Raw genomic sequence first — 18,267 nt, 5'->3', positions numbered from 1 at the left:
AGGACTGAAACAGAAAGCTCTGGCAGAAGCATTTATCCAAATCCTGAGTTCTACCTAATTAGTTTAGCCTCCTCCCTGCATTAGATGTGAGTAAGTGCTGCCTTTCTCGTGGTGAGGATATGTATCATGGAACAGGAACATCATGTTGTCTGGGCTCCTTCTCCCAGTGTGATGTCACAGTTCTGGTTGTGCCCCATCTCCTGCCTTTGAGTGTTTCCAGACTCACACCACCACTGCTGAGCTTTGCTTTGAGAGGGGTGCAGTGGTAGCTAGGAAGCACTACCTGGCATTAATGGTTTTCAGGTTTATTCTGAGGTCTAATTTTCCACCATAGCTGAAGCAGCTCTGAGTTAACACAAGGGAAGTGTCTGCTACAAGCTGAAAGCCGTGTTGAAAAAGAAAACCTTGACACACCTGGAATTTGAAGCTGCCAGCCCCCTTAGTTGTGGAACTGGAACAGGTTGCCCAGGGGTGAGGTTGGGGCCCTATCCCTGGAGATATTCAACAGGGCTCTGGGCATCCTGGTCTAGTTGAGGATGTCCCTGCTGACTGCAGAGGGGGTTGGAATAGATAACCTTGGGGGATCCCTTCCAGCCCAGCCCACTCTGTGATTGTATGGCTCTGGGCACTTGTGTCAGCCATAAGAGCACAGCAGAAGCCTTTCTTTTCACCTCTGTTCCTGATGATTCATTTTCTAGAAATGCACTCATCTCCAGCTGGCTTGCCAGGCAGAGCCAAAGCCCTACTACACAAGCAGCCTGTGGTGGTGTGGAGTTACCCTCCTGGGCCTGGGAGAGGTTGGCAATTTCACAGCCTATGGGTTTGCCCCCATTGCCCTCATCGCTCCGGTGGGATGTGTGGCTGTCATAGGTGAGAAGCTTTGCTGTTTCTTCCTTGGGTTTTCACTCAACTCTTGTTTGTGACTGGAGGAGCCCATGAATGCATAGTCAGAGCCCAAGGTGCATGCCATCAAAGCCTTGCCTGCAAATGGAGAGCTTGGAAGATCTGGGAGGTGCTGAGAGTGTGTTTAGCTTTGACTGACATCAGCTGTAATTAGTGCTTGTGTTGTGTTGGAAGTGCTCAGTAAGCTCTCACCTCCTGGCATTCTCCACTTTGAAAGTTCATTCTTTGGAATAAAAAGACAGGCTTTGCTTCCCACTTGTCCTCCTCATCTGCTGCTGTCATAGCATCCATGGGACCTGGACAGGGATGCATTTTCCAGTGAATCCTAAAAATACCACAGTAAAAGTTCCCAGTGTAGCTGTGCATCTTCTCATCCTGGCTCTCTCCAGACAACAGAGATGAATTAATTTATCTGTCTTCAGGGTTTGCACCTCAGAATGTAACAGTGGCCATCTTCAGACACCCACCTGGTATCTGCCACTAAATTGCCAGGTCAGCAAGAGTTGGAGTTGAAGAGCTTTGTGGTTTTTCCATTCTAAGGATTGCACCTGATGATCTTAAAGGTCTGTTCCCAACTAGGCAATAAAACACAGGAACTGCAGCAGGATCATGAAGGGGAAATGGAGGTGGTGTGGTTTTAAAAGGAAGTATACTTGTGATTGCATGAGCTGAGAGTTCAACACAAGCTCTGCTTAGCTCAGAGAATCTCCTGTGATCATGGAATCATACAATGGCTCAGGTTGGAAGGGCCCTCAGAGATCATCTGCCCCAAGCCCTTGCATGGGCAGGGACACCTCTGAAGTAGACTTGGTTGCCCAGCTAGATTTGGTTGCCTCATCCAGCCTGGCCTTAAACACCTCCAGGGAGGAGGCATTCACCACCACCCAGGACAGCCTCTTGCTTTTCCCATAGTTTTGTCTCTTGTGTCACTGCCACTTGGCCACCCAGAGCTGTACCAGTATTGCAAACCCCCAAGCTGGCATCCTGCTGAGTGCACAGAGATCTCTTCTGCTCCTGAGTCCCTGCAATGTGTTTTCTGTGTTACCTTCACACCAAGTGGTTTCAGCTGCCTGTCCCCTGTCCATCACTGTCAATCATGTTGACACAGGCAAACTTTTTAGACTCTGCAGTGTGTGACAAAAAGAGCCTAGAAATTTCCTGACATGTTTATTCATGGGCATTATCAGAAGTTGTTGATTTGTTCCTTGCAGAGCAGATTCATTGGACTGTGTCAGGACTCCTAGCCTCAGGACTCACTTGATATGATTTTAGTTTTTTACTTCATGTGGGGTTTTTTGTAGTTAAGGTATTGGCAGGTATGAGATGTCTCCATGGAGATATTAAAGGTGAGGCTTGACAGAGCTGTGGGCAACCTGATCTAGTTGAGGATGTCCCTGCTGACTGCAGAGGAGGTTGGACTGGATGATCCTGAGAGGTGCCTTCCAACCCAGGCCATTCTATGATTCTCTCTCTTTTTATTAAGGAAAGATACATTTGAAAAAGCATTAGCATGCTGTCCTCATGCAAAGCAGAGTGGACAGGGCAATACTGTACCAGGGCTGGGAAAAGAAGAATTCAGGGGGCAGCTGTCTCCCTTCATTGAGCTGCTTCATATCCACAGCTGAGATATCTGGGGCTGAGCTACCAGCCCTGCATATGCTGGAGCTCATTCACTCTCTATTGACAAGTGATAACATTTCATGACCTGCCTCTAGCTATCACTTTCCTGCTTGGAAACGATGCTGCACTGAGGGATTCTGCATGGGAACGTAGGGAAGAGGAATTATCTTTGCTGTGGGCTGCCCAGCTGTAGTGGAAGGAGGCAGCCAGCCATATGTGGGTGCAAATTAGCAAAGAGATAGTGGAGGAAGGAAGCTGCAGGCAATTTGCTGTAACCTTTAATGCTAAACTGTTGCAGAATTTGGGAGACTGAGATGTAAAGAAGCAGTTCACCACTGCAGGAAAGACTTCTCAAAGAAAGGAATGAGCTATTACCAGAGATGAAAATGTGAAGTAATATGACATACCCCAGGGTGATTTTGGTGGCAGTAGTTACATCCTCAACAACTGCAGACATTTCCAGATGTCCCTGAGCATAAAGGGACATTGACCAGTTCAGGGTTGGGGTTTTTTTTGCCCAGACTGAATGAAAGGCAAGTGCAGAAGACCAGAAAGAAGTGAAAATCAGTGGGGAAGGGGTGGGAATGAAATCCATTGGTTATCAAACTGGTACAAAGAAGAGGTCACAGTTAGGGTTATTTTTTTTTCTGGGCAGATTCCTCCTTCTTTACCTTTGCAATATGCAAAGAAAGGTTTCATCACTTTCCTCCCCTCTCCCTTTCCCTTTGCTTATCCCAGATACCAAGGAACTCTCTTCCTAACTGTTATATTTTATCAGCAGTCTCATCAATTTATTGATTTCTTTTAACTGACCCAAAATGCTTATCCAGGAAGACCTCATAAAGCACTTTAATATCTTCTCTTCCATTTCCATTTGTCAGCTGAGAGTATCCATTTCAGAGCCCAAACAACAGAGGTAGCTGATATTCTATTTAGTCTAGCACATGTTCCCTGAAGGAAGGGAAAGCAGAAATGGTGTAGACAGCCAATTACAACAAGAACTTCCCAGGAACAATTCCTACCACGAGATGCTTTCCTGTCCTCTGAAATTGAAGCCAGAGAGAGAGAGAGAGTGCTTCCTTTTAATGTTAGAAGAGTTCAGCATGTAAGGCAAAGACAAACTGACCAAGACACATCTGCATCATCTGCTAACAGCTGGGCAAAGGATAGCTCAGGCAGATGGTTTAAGAGATCAAGAAATAGTTTTCTCATTAAGTTGTGACCTCCTTTAGATGGTGGAGTGGGGCCACATCTGCAGAACTGTGTCCAGTGCTGGGCCACTGACTTCAAGAAGGACCTCAGGGAACTGCTTGAGAGAGTCCAGCACAGAGCCACAAAGATGCTGAAGGTGGAGAAACATCTCCCTGTGAGCACAGGCTCGGGGAGCTGGGGCTTGGAGCAGAGGAGCCTGAGGGCTGCCCTCACTGCTGGGGATAAAGATGTGCAGGGCAGTGTCAGGAGGACAGAGCCAGGCTCTGCTCAGGGATGTCCAAGGACAGGACAAAGGGCAAGGGGTGCAAGCTGGAGCAGAGGAGGTGCCAGGGAACAGAAGGGAAAGCTTTTTCCTTGTGAGTGTGCCAGAGCCCTGGAGTAGGCTGCCCAGAGAGGTTGTGGAGTCTCCTTCTCTGGAGACATCCAAAACCCACCTGGATGTGTTCCTGTGTGACTTGCCCTGGGTGCCCCTGCTCTGGCAGGGGGCTTGGACTGGGTGATCTCTGGAGGTCCCTTCCAACCCCCAACATCCTGTGATGCTGTGAGGGTGGAATTTGCACAGCTTAGCTGGTGATTCTTGGAGGTGTTTTTGAATAGGTGTCTCTTGTGAGTTGGTTCTTTAAATGAAGTGAAGCACTTGGTAACAAACTCCAAGTGTGTACCTGGGCTCTAAATCCACCTTCCTGACAAACTGTGTTTTCCAAATGTTGTGCCCACACACCCCTCAAGCTAAGACCTGACTCTCACTGACATTGGGGCCTGAGTCCCCACCTATGATGTGCTGAAGACAAATGTGCTTTGCCCATGCCCAGCCACCCGGGGGATTCTCTGAAGGTCTCTGTCACTCCAGGTCTGCCTGGAAAGTTGTCTTTGCTTGGAAAGCAGGGGTTTAGAGGAGGGTAAGGCAGACTGGAGTCTCTGCTGAGAATGAATTTGGGCTGTACCCATCATATGTCTCCAGACCTCTGAGGCAGGGAGCATTGTGGCTCTTAAAATAGATGGAGCCAACATCTATTAAGCTTTGCTACCATTTTTAACTGCATCCAACTGAATTTTGCACTTAACCTGCTCTCAATTAAACAGTGAAAAGTTTGTGCCCAGTTCTAACGAGCTGGATGCTTCTGCTGCCTGGGTTTAGAAAGCATCCAGCACCACAGACCATGACCTGGCATGGCACCAGCAGATTTTTCATGGCTTTGTTGGTTAGAATTAAGCTACAGAGGACAATCTTTTCCCCCTTCTACTGTGGAAGTCTTTCTCTGTGTGGTTGCAATGATGCAAGCTCTACATCTGCTGAGGGTTTTAAATAGTTGGAGGAGACAGCAGTTGTTTGCTTCAAGAGGGCAAATTGGTAAATTTTTAATTGAAAAGTGGAGGAGTAATTCATGTTTGATGTGATCATTAAAAAGCTTTTTATACTCAAAAAATGAGAAGCCCTCTGCTGCATCTTGCTGGAGTAATTTTTAGGCTGCTGTGGTGTGGGGTTTTTTTTAAGCTCATTAGCTGCCTTTCTCCTGCAGGAAGAACTTGGGGTGGGGGATGAGCAGAGAGCAGTGGGATCAGAGATCATTTCTTCTGCAGTTTGCATCCCTCTGTCCAGAGCTGCTTTGGCACTTCACTGTTGAGGTCCCTTTGCATTTTTGTGTGCTCCTTCTAAACAACTGTGGGGCAAGAAATTGCTTTAAGCTTTGAAAACTGATATCCCTGGTGGTGCTTTAGGGGGGGAAGGTCTCAGCTGTTCTTGTAGAAAGTGTGCTTCTGAATGGGCTTAATAAAAATGCCTGGGCACTTGGGCTTGGGTGTTTTTTCACCCTCTCCCTCAGCTAAACCACATTCCTCTCCTGACCTGCAGCCTCAGCAATTCATCCTTTCTTTTTTTTCCTTGTTCTCCTCTTAGTGGGTAGCTCTTAGATCCCCCCTGGAAATATTGGTACCTGCCCAGGAAGACCTGCTCCCCATGCTCCACCTGCTCACTTGAGCTGCAGTGACTGCCGGCCTCAGCATCCCTCCAGATCCTCCTGGCTGTGTGGCAGACTACAATTGCTTGAGATTGGGGATGGACTGAACCACCTCATAGAATCATAGAGCGGTCTGGCTTGGGAGGGACTTCCAAAGGTCATCCAGTCCAACCCCTCTGCAGTCAGCAGGGACATCCTCCACTAGATCAGGTTGCCCAGAGCCCTGCTGAGCCTCACCTTGAATACCTTGGAGAATAAATCTGATGAGGAGCAACTGAAGGAGCTGGGGCTGGTTAGTCTGAAAAAGAGGAGGCTGAGGGGAGACCTCATTGCTCTCTACAACTACCTGAAAGGACATTGCAGAGAGGTTGGTGCTGGTCTCTTTTCACAGATAATTAGTGGTGGAACAAGAGGGAATGGCCTCAAGCTGCAACAGGTGAGGTCTAGACTGGACACTAGGGAACATGTTTTCCCAGCAAGAGTGGTCAGGGAGTGGAATGTGCTGCCCAGGGAGGTGGTGGAGTCCCCAACCCTGGCTGTGTTTAAAGGTGGTTTGGATGTGGTGCTTGGGGATATGATTTAGGGATGAACCTTGCAGGGTAGGTTAATGGTTGGTCTTGGTGATCCTGAGGGTCTTTTCCAACCTGAATGTTTCTGTGATTCTGTGAGCTCCAGGGATGGAGGTTATTAAGGCTGCTTTGGACAAAACAGAGTCTAGGGATGAGGCTGTGTTTTCTGTCTTTAACTTCTGTGGTGGTGCATTATCCCTTTCTTAAAGAAACAAACAAGAAACAATCCTCACTGCAGCTTTCACGTCTGGGAGGCAGAGGAGTTGTTTTCTGAGCTGAGTTCTCACCAGTGAGTGTCTGCCAGTGGCAGAACCCACATTTCACACCACTCTTTATTTCTGTTTGTGCTGCAGCAAACCTACATATGGAGATAATTGTAAACCAACCCTCTCCTAAGAGAATGAGCAGCTGGCTAAGCTATGTGCAGCACTGTTACAAGCCTCCCTTAAGGCATCTCATTGCATAACATGTAGAAAATGGACATTTTCTACCTTCCTTTCTTTTTTCTTGGTCAATTTAAATTGCAATTCAGATGCTGCAGTGAATGTTTATGTTCATTCTACAATGTGAATATATATCCATCCCAAATAGAGGGAACACATCCTCATTCAATAAGGAATACAAAGCAGCCTGCTTTATGCTGGTGGATGAGAAGGTGAAGTTGGTTCAACAAATCAGTTCAGCTTCCCAACAAACTCTTCCCCTTCCCCCCCTTTTTTTGTTTTATAGTTTCATAAATCATAGAATGGTTTAGGTTGGAAGGGACCTTAAAGATCACCCAGTTCCAACCCTGCTGCCCTGGGCAGGGGCACCTTTCACTAGCTCAGGTTGCTCAAGCCCTCATCCAACCTGGCCTTGAACACCTCCTGGGAAGAGGCAACCTCAGCCTCCCTGGGCAACCTGTTCCAGTGTCTCACCACCCTCACTGGAAAGAATTTCTTCTTAGTCTCCAGGTTAAATCTGCCCTCCTCAAGCTTCAAAACCATTCCCTCTCATCCTAGCACTACAAGCCCTTGTCAAAAGTCCCTTCCTGGCATTCCTGTAACTCCCTTCAGGCACTGGAAGGCTGCTCTGTGGTGTCTCCAGAGCCTTCTCTTCTCCAGGCTGGACACCTCCAGCTCTCTCAGCCTGTCCCCATAGGGAGGTTCTCCACCCCTCCATTTGTCTTTGTGGCCCTCTTCCAGCCTTTATTTGTGCTTGGGATTGCCCTGACCCAGGTGTAAGACCTTGCACTCAGCCTTGGTGGCTTGGGCACACCTCTGCAGCCTGTCCAGGTCCCTTCCCTGTGTGTGCCAGCTGGACCACGCAGCTTGGAGCCATCAGCAGGCTTGCTGAGGGTGCCTCAGAGCCACTGTCCATGTCACTGACAAAGGTGTCAGACAGCACTGGTCCCAGTGCTGACCCCTGAGGGACAGCACTTGTCACTGGTCTCCATCTGGACCCTGAGCTGTTCACCACAAGCCTCTGAGTGCAGCCATCCAGCCAATTCCTCACCCAGCCAGTGGCCACCCCTCAAGTCCATGCGTTTCCAGTTTGGTGACCAGGGTGTCCTGTGGGACAGTGTCAGATGCTTTACACACAAGTCCAGGCAGATGGCTTCAGCTTCTCTTCCCTTATCCACTGATGCTGTAACTGCCATAGAAAGCTACCAAGTTCACCAGGCAGGATGTGCCCTTGGTGAAGCCATGCTGGTTGCCACCAGTTCACCTCTTCTTTTTCCATATGCCTTAGCAAAGCCTGCAGGGGGATTTTCTCCATGCTCCTGCCAGGCACAGAGGTGAGACTGACTGGCCTAGAGTTTCTGGGGTCTTCATTTATTCCCTTGATGTTTCCTCTTTTCCACTCAGCAGGGACTTCACCAGCTTGCCAGGACTTTTTGAATGTGATGGACAGTGGTTTGGCAACTTCATCTGCCAGTCCCCTCAGGACCCAGGGGTGGATCTCTTCAGGCCCCATGGACTTGTGCATGTTCTGCCCAATATTTTGTCTTTATCATGATTTTGGGGCAGTGCCAAGTCATAATATTTTTCATTAGAAATACTAGCTCTGTGTTTCCAGATTGCAGAGTTTCATGAACCTTCAGAAAGGCTCTGCCATACAGACACAGATAATTTACAGGCCCTATTTACCTCTCCATTTATGGACATCAATCTAAGCATGATGCAATGAAGCCATGGAGTGACCTTAAGGATTTCATTAGAGGATGTGTTGATTCTGCAGTGTTTCATCCTTAGATCATCTCCCAGATTTTCTGCTCTTCTCTTTTGGGAGTAGGATCTGTGCCTGGTTTTGAAAGTTTTACCTTAATAATGAGTTAAACAATGCTCTGATTTACCCAGCAGTGTGCAAGCCTCCTCAGATGGCCAGGCATGCAGGCTGTGCTGCAGTGGCTTGCAGGCTGACAGCTCCAGCTTAGAGCTGTGTCTCTGTTGTATTGCTAAAACCAGTGCCTCAAAACCGAGGGCGAACTGCTTGTTCTGCTGTCCAGCTGTTCCCAGCTTACACTCTGGGGCAACGCTTTCTCTCTGTTGTTTTTCCTCTGTTGCTGACCAATTGAAAGCTGTCTATAAACAGGCAAACAAGTGAAAGTGGCACAGACACTGCTGCCTCTCAGCACAGCAATTGCCCAAGCTCCTTGGTCTGTTCATCAGCAGAGTTGAACATAATGTTCAGTGATTTATTTCCCACATCAGCATACTGGTGTAGGAGGAGGAGGCACACAGCTTCTGTGACAGAGGGGGAACAAGAGGACCCTGGCGTGGGAAAGGGAACATTGAGGCTGGGTGGTAGGAAGTTAGACTCATGCTGTGGTGATGTGGTGAAATCATGGGGAAGGAGGCTAGAAGGAAAGTGTGAGGGTGTAGCATCACTGGTAGTGAGATGGGAGGCACCTTGCCTGTGGTCTGAGAGATGGTGAGAAAGCAGCAGGGAGCCTGGGGAGCTGAGCACAGGGGGGTTCAGAAAGCCTGCATTTAGGAAATGAATTTGGGATGCTGTAAAGACTTCAATTTGTTTGTCTGATATGTTTAACTGCAGCCTCTGAATGTCCACTGACTCTTCTGGCAAGGGTTCACAGGATCCTGAGATAACTCAGGTGGGAGAGACCTCTGGAAGTCCCAACCCAAACTCCTGCTCGCAGCAGGGCCAGCATGGAGGCTGCCAGGCAGATAGGAGGTGATGGGGGGAAGGTGTTTGCTATTTTCTGGAGGTGTTAATGTCTCAAGCAGCAGTGTTCAAAAAGGGACTGGCCATGGCACTTGGTGCCATGGTTTAGTGGTCAGGAGGTCTTGGGTGACAGGTTGGACTTGATGATCTTTGAGGTCTTTTCCAACCTTATCGATTCTAGGAGACTGTTCAGAACGAAGAGCAGGGTGTCTGTGAGGGCTGTGCATCTCCTGGGGCTCCTGGGGTATGCTTTGGGCTTGCCAGCCAGAGAGAGCTGCAAGGCCAGCAGAAGGCAAAACAAGCAAACATTATCCTGTGCTGCTGGGGCTCACAGGCTCCCTTCATGTCCCTCTTCTGCCCTGCCATTTCTAGTGACCCATCATCTGCATCAAGACAACCCTGCCCTTGATGTCTGTGAGTTAACCTGGTTCAAGCCCACCCCACAAACTGGAGAACATAGGAGTGTTAAAAAGTCAAAGGTAGGGAGTTTAAAATCCAGAAATATCCTTAAAATACCTTTCAACTCCCGTGTTAGCCAGTGGGCAGTGACCAGGTGCTCTCTTAGCTCTGCTGCAGTACCTGATTAAAATTCAACCCTGGGTGTACTAGCCAGAGCTGGCCAGGCTTTGGATCAGTCAGCTATGTCCTCTAGCATCCCACCAAGTCTGTGTAGCTGTTCTCTCCTGCTTCACTTAGATTTACTCCAGCTGCTTTCCTTCTTCAGAGAATCACACAATGTTAGGGGCTGGAAGGGACCTCAGAAGCTCATCCAGTCCAACCCCCCTGCCAGAGCAGGGTCACCCAGAGCAGTTCACACAGGAAAGGTTTTGAATATCTCCAGAGAGGGAGACTCCACAACCCCTCTGGGCAGCCTGTTCCAGGGCTCTCTCACCCTCACAGTGAAATAATTTGTCCTCATGCTTCCATGGCACTTCCTATGCCTCAGCTTCCACCACTGCCCCTTGTGCTGGCATTGGGCATCACCCAGCAGAGCCTGGCTCCAGCCTCCTGGCACTCACCCTGCACATCTTTATCAACATGAATGAGGGCACCTCTCAGGCTCCTCCTCTCCAAGCTTAAGAGCCCTCAGCTCCCTCAGTCTCTCCTCATAATGAAGATGTTTCATTCCCTTAATCATTTTTGTGGCTCTGTGCTGGACTCTCTCAAGCATTTCCCTGAGGTCCTTCCTGAAGTGAGGGGCCCAGGACTGGACACAGTATTTGAGATGCAGCCTCACCAGAGCAGAGGAGGAGGAGAACCTCTCTTGACCTACTACTAACCACAGCCCTTCTAACCCACCCCAGGATGCCATTGGCCTTCCTGGCCACAAGAGCACATTGCTGCCTCATGGTCAGCCTTCCATCCACTAGCACCCCCAGGTCCTTTTCCCCTTCACTGCTCTCCAGCAGGCCAGTCCCCAGCCCATTCTGCTCCATGGGGTGGTTCTTTCATTGCACTGTATGCCAGGTGCTGGTGGCTTAAGCCCTGGGACACTTGTCTCTTGTGCTCCTAGTCTCTCCTGGGTCTCACTGTCCTCATCTTGGTGTTGCACCTCCCCCTCCTACTTCAGCTTTTCCTCCAGTCCCAGATGGCCTAATATATATTCTTAAAACCTCTCCTATTTTTAGATTTGTCTACATATCACACATCATAAAGAGCATTAATTATGCACAGCTTCTGTGAAGCTCTCGTGCATCACCAGCTACCTCTGCAGCAGGAGCTTGCTGCTTTTGAATGGATTATTAAAGCAGACAGGCTGAGTGACAAGCTTCATTATCTGGCTGCATTCCAGTGTCTCCCTGTGCCCACTGCCAACCTCAGAGTCTGTCATCCCCCTGAGCTGCCATTTTTCATCTCCAGAGAAGTAGGCAGTGGAATTTGGGGCACAACTCCTCTCACCCCAAACCGGATGCCAACGCTGGAATTGAGCCCTGGGTTGAATTTGCTGAGTGCAGAGAGCCCAGACAGTGAGGTGCTAATGAAATATCACTGAGGCATCAGCACCTTAAGCACTAGGTCTTTGCTGTGACAGTGACTGTCAAGGTAGGTTGGCTGAGGTGGGGTTTGGGAGAGTGATGACAGCAGGGAGACAGAGCAGGAATTAATTCCTGCACTGTCTTGGATTGATGCTGCTGCTTTCCTGGGTTTTGTTCTCTCCTCCAAACCCAGGTAGCTCTGCTGTGGGGTTGCCTGGATACCAGGGGCTGCTCTCCAGCAAAGCTGTCTCTGAGACACTGAGTAAAAAGAAAACTCAGGCAGGTTCCCTTCAGGGAGGCATCTTCAGCTGAAGCCTCTTTCACTGCACTTTTCATTTGCAGAGATCCATCCCTCTTGCTGCAGTCTACATTTCTGACTTCTGCTCTATCTGATTTTCTGCTGGCTGCATGGCACAGACCCAAATTCCAGTTCTCTGTTTGCCTCTTTGTCAGAACCTCTGTAGATTTGTCCAGAGTGCACCTACTATCTAACCACAGATTATACTTCCAATGAGAGCAACAGAGACAAGGCAAAGATGGCTGCAAAAAAGAGGTTGCACTTTTATTTCAAGAGTGAGCCCAGAATGTCAAGCTGTATGCAGGAGGAGCAGAGCTCTTGTAACAGCAACCCATGGTTTAGCCTCAGTGTGTCCCTTCACTGTCCCTCCATGGGCAGAGGCTTTCTTTGAGGTTTCTTAATGAATCTAACATTTCTGATGCCCCTTTCCCAAAGGCATTTCCACACCTCTTTGACACAGGATTTATTCAGCCTCTTGTGCCTCTCCCTAGAGAGAGATGCTCTCGTGTTGTGTGCTGGAATAGAGCCATCTCTCCCAGGTGGCCAACAATCTCATCCATCTTAGGATGAAGCCAAATCCCTTTCTTCCCTCTCTGGCACATGGCCACGTTGAGCTGCTCACTATAAATGCTGGCCTGAGCACTACTGGTGCTTACCAAGCCACCACTGCCCAGCCCAGAGAGGCAGGGCCAGGGAGATGCAAGAGCTGAGCATGGGAAAGAGTTGCCCAGGGAACAGGAGGTCATGCCAGGGCTCACTTCCATTGTTTTTCCTTCACCATTACAAGTCACTCTGGAAGAACATGGGCAGAGCTCCTGGGTGGCACACAGGTAGTGCTTCAGGAGACATCAGAATACAGAATTAACCAGGTCAGAAAAGACCTTTGAGATCAAGTCCAACCTATCGCCCAACACCATCTGATCAACTAAACCATGGCACCGAGTGCCTCAGCCAGGCTCTTTTTAAACGCTCCCAGTGATGGTGACTCCACCACCTCCCTGGGCAGCACATTCCCATGGCCAATCTCTCTTGCTGGGAAGAATTTCTTCCTAACATCCAGTCTAAACCTCCCCTGGCACAGCTTGAGACTGTGTCCTCTTGTTCTGGTGCTGCTTGCCTGGGAGAAGAGACCAACCCCCCCCACCTGGCTACAACCTCCTTCCAGGTAGTTGTAGAGAGCAAGAAGGTCTCCCCTGAGCCTCCTCTTCTCCAGGCTAAGCAACCCCAGCTCCCTCAGCCTCTCCTCACAGGGCTGTGCTCCAGACCCTTGATTGTGCTGCTCCTGCTTTACTTCTAAGCCTCTGATACATTTAATCCTTGAGAAGTGGAATTCTATCCCTCTATGAAGCAATTTACCTCGAGCAAGTCCAGGCAGTGAGTTGAGTTGGTGGCAAAAAGGGAGTGAAAGAGTAAAGCTGATCATTTCCTAGTTTGCCCTTCCACTCATGACTGAATCAGAGCAGCTGAAGCAGTGTCTGCCCAGGAGATGGGATGGGCACTGCACATCTCCAACCACTTCAGAGCCTGCTGGCTGTGTTTAACATCTTGCAAAAACTGAGGGTTGTTTGGCTGCTGGAATGGACTCCTGGCTGCTTATATCCTGCTATGGTACAACAGCAGCCATCAGATATATTTAAACTTGGCCCTAGGGCAACTTTTTGCTGTAGCACTTGATATTCCAACAAATAAATATATATATATATAAAAAGTCTTCATGTTTCTGTTCTAGGCAGTGCATTTATTTCTGCCTTCTTCCTAAAGAGGACCACGAGGGCTGCTGATATATTGGGTAAGTGAGCTTTTGCTGCTATGGACATGTGTGTCACCATATGCTCAGCAAGCTGCAGCTCTCACGCAGCCCCCCACCTTCACACTCCCACTTTCCTGAGCAAGTGTTTCGAGGCAGATCCTCTCAAAATTGGGAAGAAGTGACAAAAAGAGAGAGAAGCTTCACTGCATGTGCAGCAACAACAACAAAAAAAGGGCTGCATTCCCAAATCCCCTGCTCTTATAACAATAACTCATTCCTTATGTGTCCTTATTGCTCAGATGTATTTATTTTCACTGCCTATTTTTGCCTCTGAGGCTGTATTTAGCATTATCTTCAGCACAAATGTAACACAAACAATGAAGTTATTGAGTTAATCTTTCAAGTAGGAGAGGGCTTGGTGTGTTTGGGGGTTTTGCTTTCTTGCTGCACAAAAATTCCAGCTCAATTAAAAGTGACAGCTTCCCTTTTGGTATTAATTTTATCACTTCAAAGAACAAGCAATCACATTGTCAAGTGGTTTCTTGGGAAACTCTGAGAGCAGGGCAACTTTGTGTCTGTGGCCAAGGGTTTGGAGTTGGGGTGTTTGGGTTTTTTTTCATGTCATATTTTTGTGGTCCAGCTTGACCACAAGCATATTTCAGGGTCTGACCTTAATCCTGAGCCACCTCAGCTGGGGCAGTGCACCTGATGCAGCTAAAGGGCACCTGGTGCTTTCCTGGGGTTCCTAGAATAGAACAGAATAAACCAGGTTGGAAGAGACCTTCAAGATCATCGTGTCCAACCTATCATCCAACACCACCTAATCAACTGAACCATGCAACCAAGCACCCTGTCAAGCCTCCTCCTGAACCCCTCCAGTGATGCTGACTCCACCACCTCCTCAGGCAGCCCATTCCAATGGGCAATCACTCCTTCTGTGTAAAACTTCCTCCTAACCTCCAGCCTAAGCCTCCCCTGGTGCATCCTGAGATTGTGTCCTCTTGTTCTGGTGCTGGGTGCCTGGGAGAAGAGACCAACCTCTGCCTGTCTACAACCTCCCTTCAGGTAGTTGTAGAGAGCAATAAGGTCACCCCTGAGTCTTCTCTTCTCCAGGCTAAGCAACCCCAGCTCCCTCAGCCTCTCCTCTTAGGGCTGTGTTCCAAGCCCCTCACCAACTTTGTTGCCCTTCTCTGGACACCTTCCAGCATCTCAACATCTTTCCTAAACTAAGGAGCCCAGAACTGGACACAGGACTCCAGGTGTGACCTAAGCAGTGCTGAGCACAGGGCAGAATGATTTCCCTGCTCCTGCTGGCCACACTGTTCCTGATGCAGGCCAGGATGCCATTGGCCCTCCTGGCATCCAGTCTTGATTGTGCATCCTATGGAGAGGACATCCCAGTTGTTCCCAGGAAGGTTTTGGAGTGAGCTGCTCAGTATTGTTCCAGGAATACTATAGAATATTTATTTAGGTTTGGGATCCAAGTTTGCCAGCTCAGCTGCTACATTTAACCCACCCCCCGCTCCTCCACTGATCATGTTTCCCTTCCAGCCTCAGACAGTTGTGTGTTTCTTTAGCTGGTGCTCAGCACTGATTTATTTTATTTCTGTGAGTTCAACCTTGCAAGCAGGATTTAACAATGTTGCTGCATTCCATAGGAGTGAGCTGTAGGATGGGAAATATGGTGGTGTTTTTGCAAGCACATAAATATAGAACAGCTCTGCTCCTCCAAAAGGACCTTCTGTGCCAGCAAAGCCCTCCGGATGTGCTTTTTGTTTTGTGCTCCTCAACCTTATACTCCACACCTATTTAGAGGTTTTTGCCAAGAATGTGAAAGATCACTTGAAAATATATATATAAAAAAAGTTTAGCTAATATCTCCCTTAATCCAATGTAGTTTATGAGCTCAGGACGGGCTCACTTCTATCTTGATACCTCCCTTGAACATCTGCGTTTGTCAGCTGGCTGTCCACAAGGCAGAATTTCCAGGGTTTTTTTATTAAAAGCACAATAATGCAAGTTTGACCTTGAAAAGAGGCCCTGGCAGCCCCATGGCTGAGCAGCCTTGTGCAAATCAGCCTTTGATAAAACACCTCAGAGATCTGCAAATGCGACAGGGAGTGGCCCAAGCGTTGGCTTGAGGACAGCTTGAAACGAGCATTGGAATGGAAGGTGTGGGCTGCAGCTCAGGAAGGGGGTGGGCTGCACCTGAGGAAGGTTGTGAGCTGCACCTAATGCAGGGGGTGGGCTGCACCTGAGGAAGGTTGTGAGCTGCACCTAATGCAGGGGGTGGGCTGCACCTGAGGAAGGTTGTGAGCTGCACCTAATGCAGGGGGTGAGCTGCACCTGAGGAAGGTTATGAGCTGCACCTAATGCAGGGGGTGAGCTGCACCTGAGGAAGGTTGTGAGCTGCACCTAATGCAGGGGGTGAGCTGCACCTGAGGAAGGTTATGAGCTGCACCTAATGCAGGGGGTGAGCTGCACCTGAGGAAGGTTGTGAGCTGCACCTAATGCAGGGGGTGAGCTGCACCTGAGGAAGGTTGTGAGCTGCACATAATGCAGGGGGTGAGCTGCACCTGAGGAAGGTTATGAGCTGCACCTAATGCAGGGGGTGAGCTGCACCTGAGGAAGGTTGTGAGCTGCACCTAATGCAGGGGGTGAGCTGCACCTGAGGAAGGTTGTGAGCTGCACCTAATGCAGCGGATGTGTCGCAGCTACCCAAGGCTGCGTGTCGCAGCTAATGATTGCAGGGCAGGTCCATGGCTGGTGCAGACCTCTGTGACCACACTGCCTTTGGGACAGTGATGTTTCTTCACACTGGTTAATGATTCAGCTGCCTGCCTCACCAAGCAACTTTTCCTTTCAGCTTAGGATCTGTTCATGCAACCTGCTTTGTGCCTGCAAGAAATGCAGAGGATCAATTCTTCCTTTGGTATAAGCTTGGTATTAGAATTGAGACTATTTGAAAGTGCACTGCTGGGTTGGAACCCTAATTCAGGAGGCTTTGCTGAGAGCTTTTGTTCACATCCCCAAAGTTCTTTGAGTCTTTAAGAAAACTTGCACTAGATAGGGCCACAAATGCAGAGCAGCCCAGTTACTTAAGCCCAGATCTGACAAAATGGACTTCAAGTTTCTTCTGGAAACTCTTCCTAGCTCAGCTGGAGATCAAGGATGACCCAAATATTGTGTTGTCAAATGTTGTGCTATCAAATACTACCAAATACTGTATTCTCAAAAGGATGTGTCCTTTTCTTTCAAGGAGGAACACTGGCAGTAACAGGGACCTGTTTGCTGGTGACATTTGCTCCAACTGGCCCCCAAGAGCTCACAGCAAGACGAGTGCAGAATCACTTGGTGAGCTGGCCTTTCTTGCTATACATGGTGAGTAGCTGGCTCATAGCACTAGCTCCCTAACTTGCTCCTCTCTTTTCCCCCCTTCACTTCTCTTTATTCCCCCCCTTCTCTCTTTTGTCAGTCTCCCTCAGCATCCAATTCTGCATCTGCAGCACAGGTTATGGTGAAGGATGGAGCAAGCACACAGCAGACCTCCTTGACTCAGCAGAATATCCAGCTTTATTTGCTCCCTGGACCCATTTGTTTTGATCTTCCTCTGTCCATAGAAGAGGGAGGAGTGAAAAGTTCTGCAGCAGACTGAGCTACCAGCCTGTAGCTGGTGTGCTGCTGGAAGTTTAAGCAAAGCCTGCTGTAAGCATTCCCTTTGGGCAGGGGGGCAGCTCCTCAGTAGTTGTTTGTAAAATGCCTGGCACAGCTTGGCTGCTGAGACAGGAGAAAAAGCACAGCAGAAGCTTCCCGTGTGAATGCAAAGCAGGGAGACAGCACAGCAGCACAGTGCAGCCCAGCAGCCTTTCTAAAAGTAGCCCTGAAGTGTGGTCTGCCGAGATACACAAAGCCCCAAGGGTACAAAGTGTTCTGGGTAGGTGATAAACCATCTCTGTGTGGCACTGGCAGCAGAGGAGCTGTGCAGAAACAGCCTCTAGTTCCCACATGAGATAACTATCAGACACCTCCTGAGACCCTGCTCCAGCAGAGTCATGCCTGAGAGTGATTATATCCTAGCTGGGATTCTTTTCCCTCTTTTGCTTATGTGCACTTTGAGTGACTACAGAAGATGTTAATTATGGAGGAAGCTCTTAGGTTTCCCTAATGAGAAGCCCAGTGAGTATTGGGTGATTAATATTTCATCTCTGTAAAATCAGGTTCAAAGCATTTCTGCCTTTCCTTCAAGGTGCCTAGAAGACCCCTCTGGTCCTTTGGTCCCTCTGCTGCTGCACATCCCAGCAAAAGAGCTGAGGCAGACAATGCAGCATTTTGTTCTGGTGCCTCCTGGTAGTGCTCAGGGACGTGGAAAACACCCTGATGACAAACTAACGTTGGTGGGATGTGGGCTTGAGGAGACTTCAGCACAGATCAGTTCTAACAGCAAAAATGATTGTAAGCAGGTCAAGTTCCCCCAGCTCCTCTGAACAGACAATGTGAAGCTGCTGTAATCTACACACTTCCATTCCTGCACCTTGTGTTTAACACCATCACAGCTATCAGCTTTGAGAGCAGGAACTGTTCTGTGTCATTCTGGAGTGACAACCACAGGCAGCAGCTGGGACACCCCAGGAGGGTCCCTGTTTGCATGAGGTCCTGTTAGGGTCCATGAATTCTGCTTCCAATGTCCCTCAGTGTGCTGGCCTCTCCCTGGCCTTGTGGTTGAAGGAGACCTGTTGATGGGTCACTGAGCAGCAGAGAGCCATGGAAGAATGGTTTGGCTGCTGGGCAGCAAGAGGTGAGAGCTAATGGTTTGAAT

The 18,267-nt window shown here is 48.9% G+C and overlaps 1 protein-coding gene across 1 annotated transcript in view; it reads left to right on the top strand.

Moving 5' to 3' along the window:
* The window catches only part of NIPAL2 (NIPA like domain containing 2), a 49,472-nt gene that overhangs the window by 19,381 nt on the left and 11,824 nt on the right, over positions 1-18,267 (top strand). Inside the window, exons 3-5 of the mRNA XM_054167527.1 lie at positions 699-870; positions 13,431-13,490; positions 16,711-16,832. Coding sequence (XP_054023502.1) covers positions 699-870; positions 13,431-13,490; positions 16,711-16,832 — 354 coding nt within the window. The remainder of the gene's footprint in view (positions 1-698; positions 871-13,430; positions 13,491-16,710; positions 16,833-18,267) is intronic.

This window comes from Dryobates pubescens, chromosome 14 (genome assembly GCF_014839835.1).
Source record: "Dryobates pubescens isolate bDryPub1 chromosome 14, bDryPub1.pri, whole genome shotgun sequence".
Lineage (NCBI taxonomy): Eukaryota > Metazoa > Chordata > Aves > Piciformes > Picidae > Dryobates > Dryobates pubescens.
The sequence above is the reverse complement of the archived record's forward strand: the minus strand, read 5'-3'. Positions and strand labels throughout refer to the sequence as shown.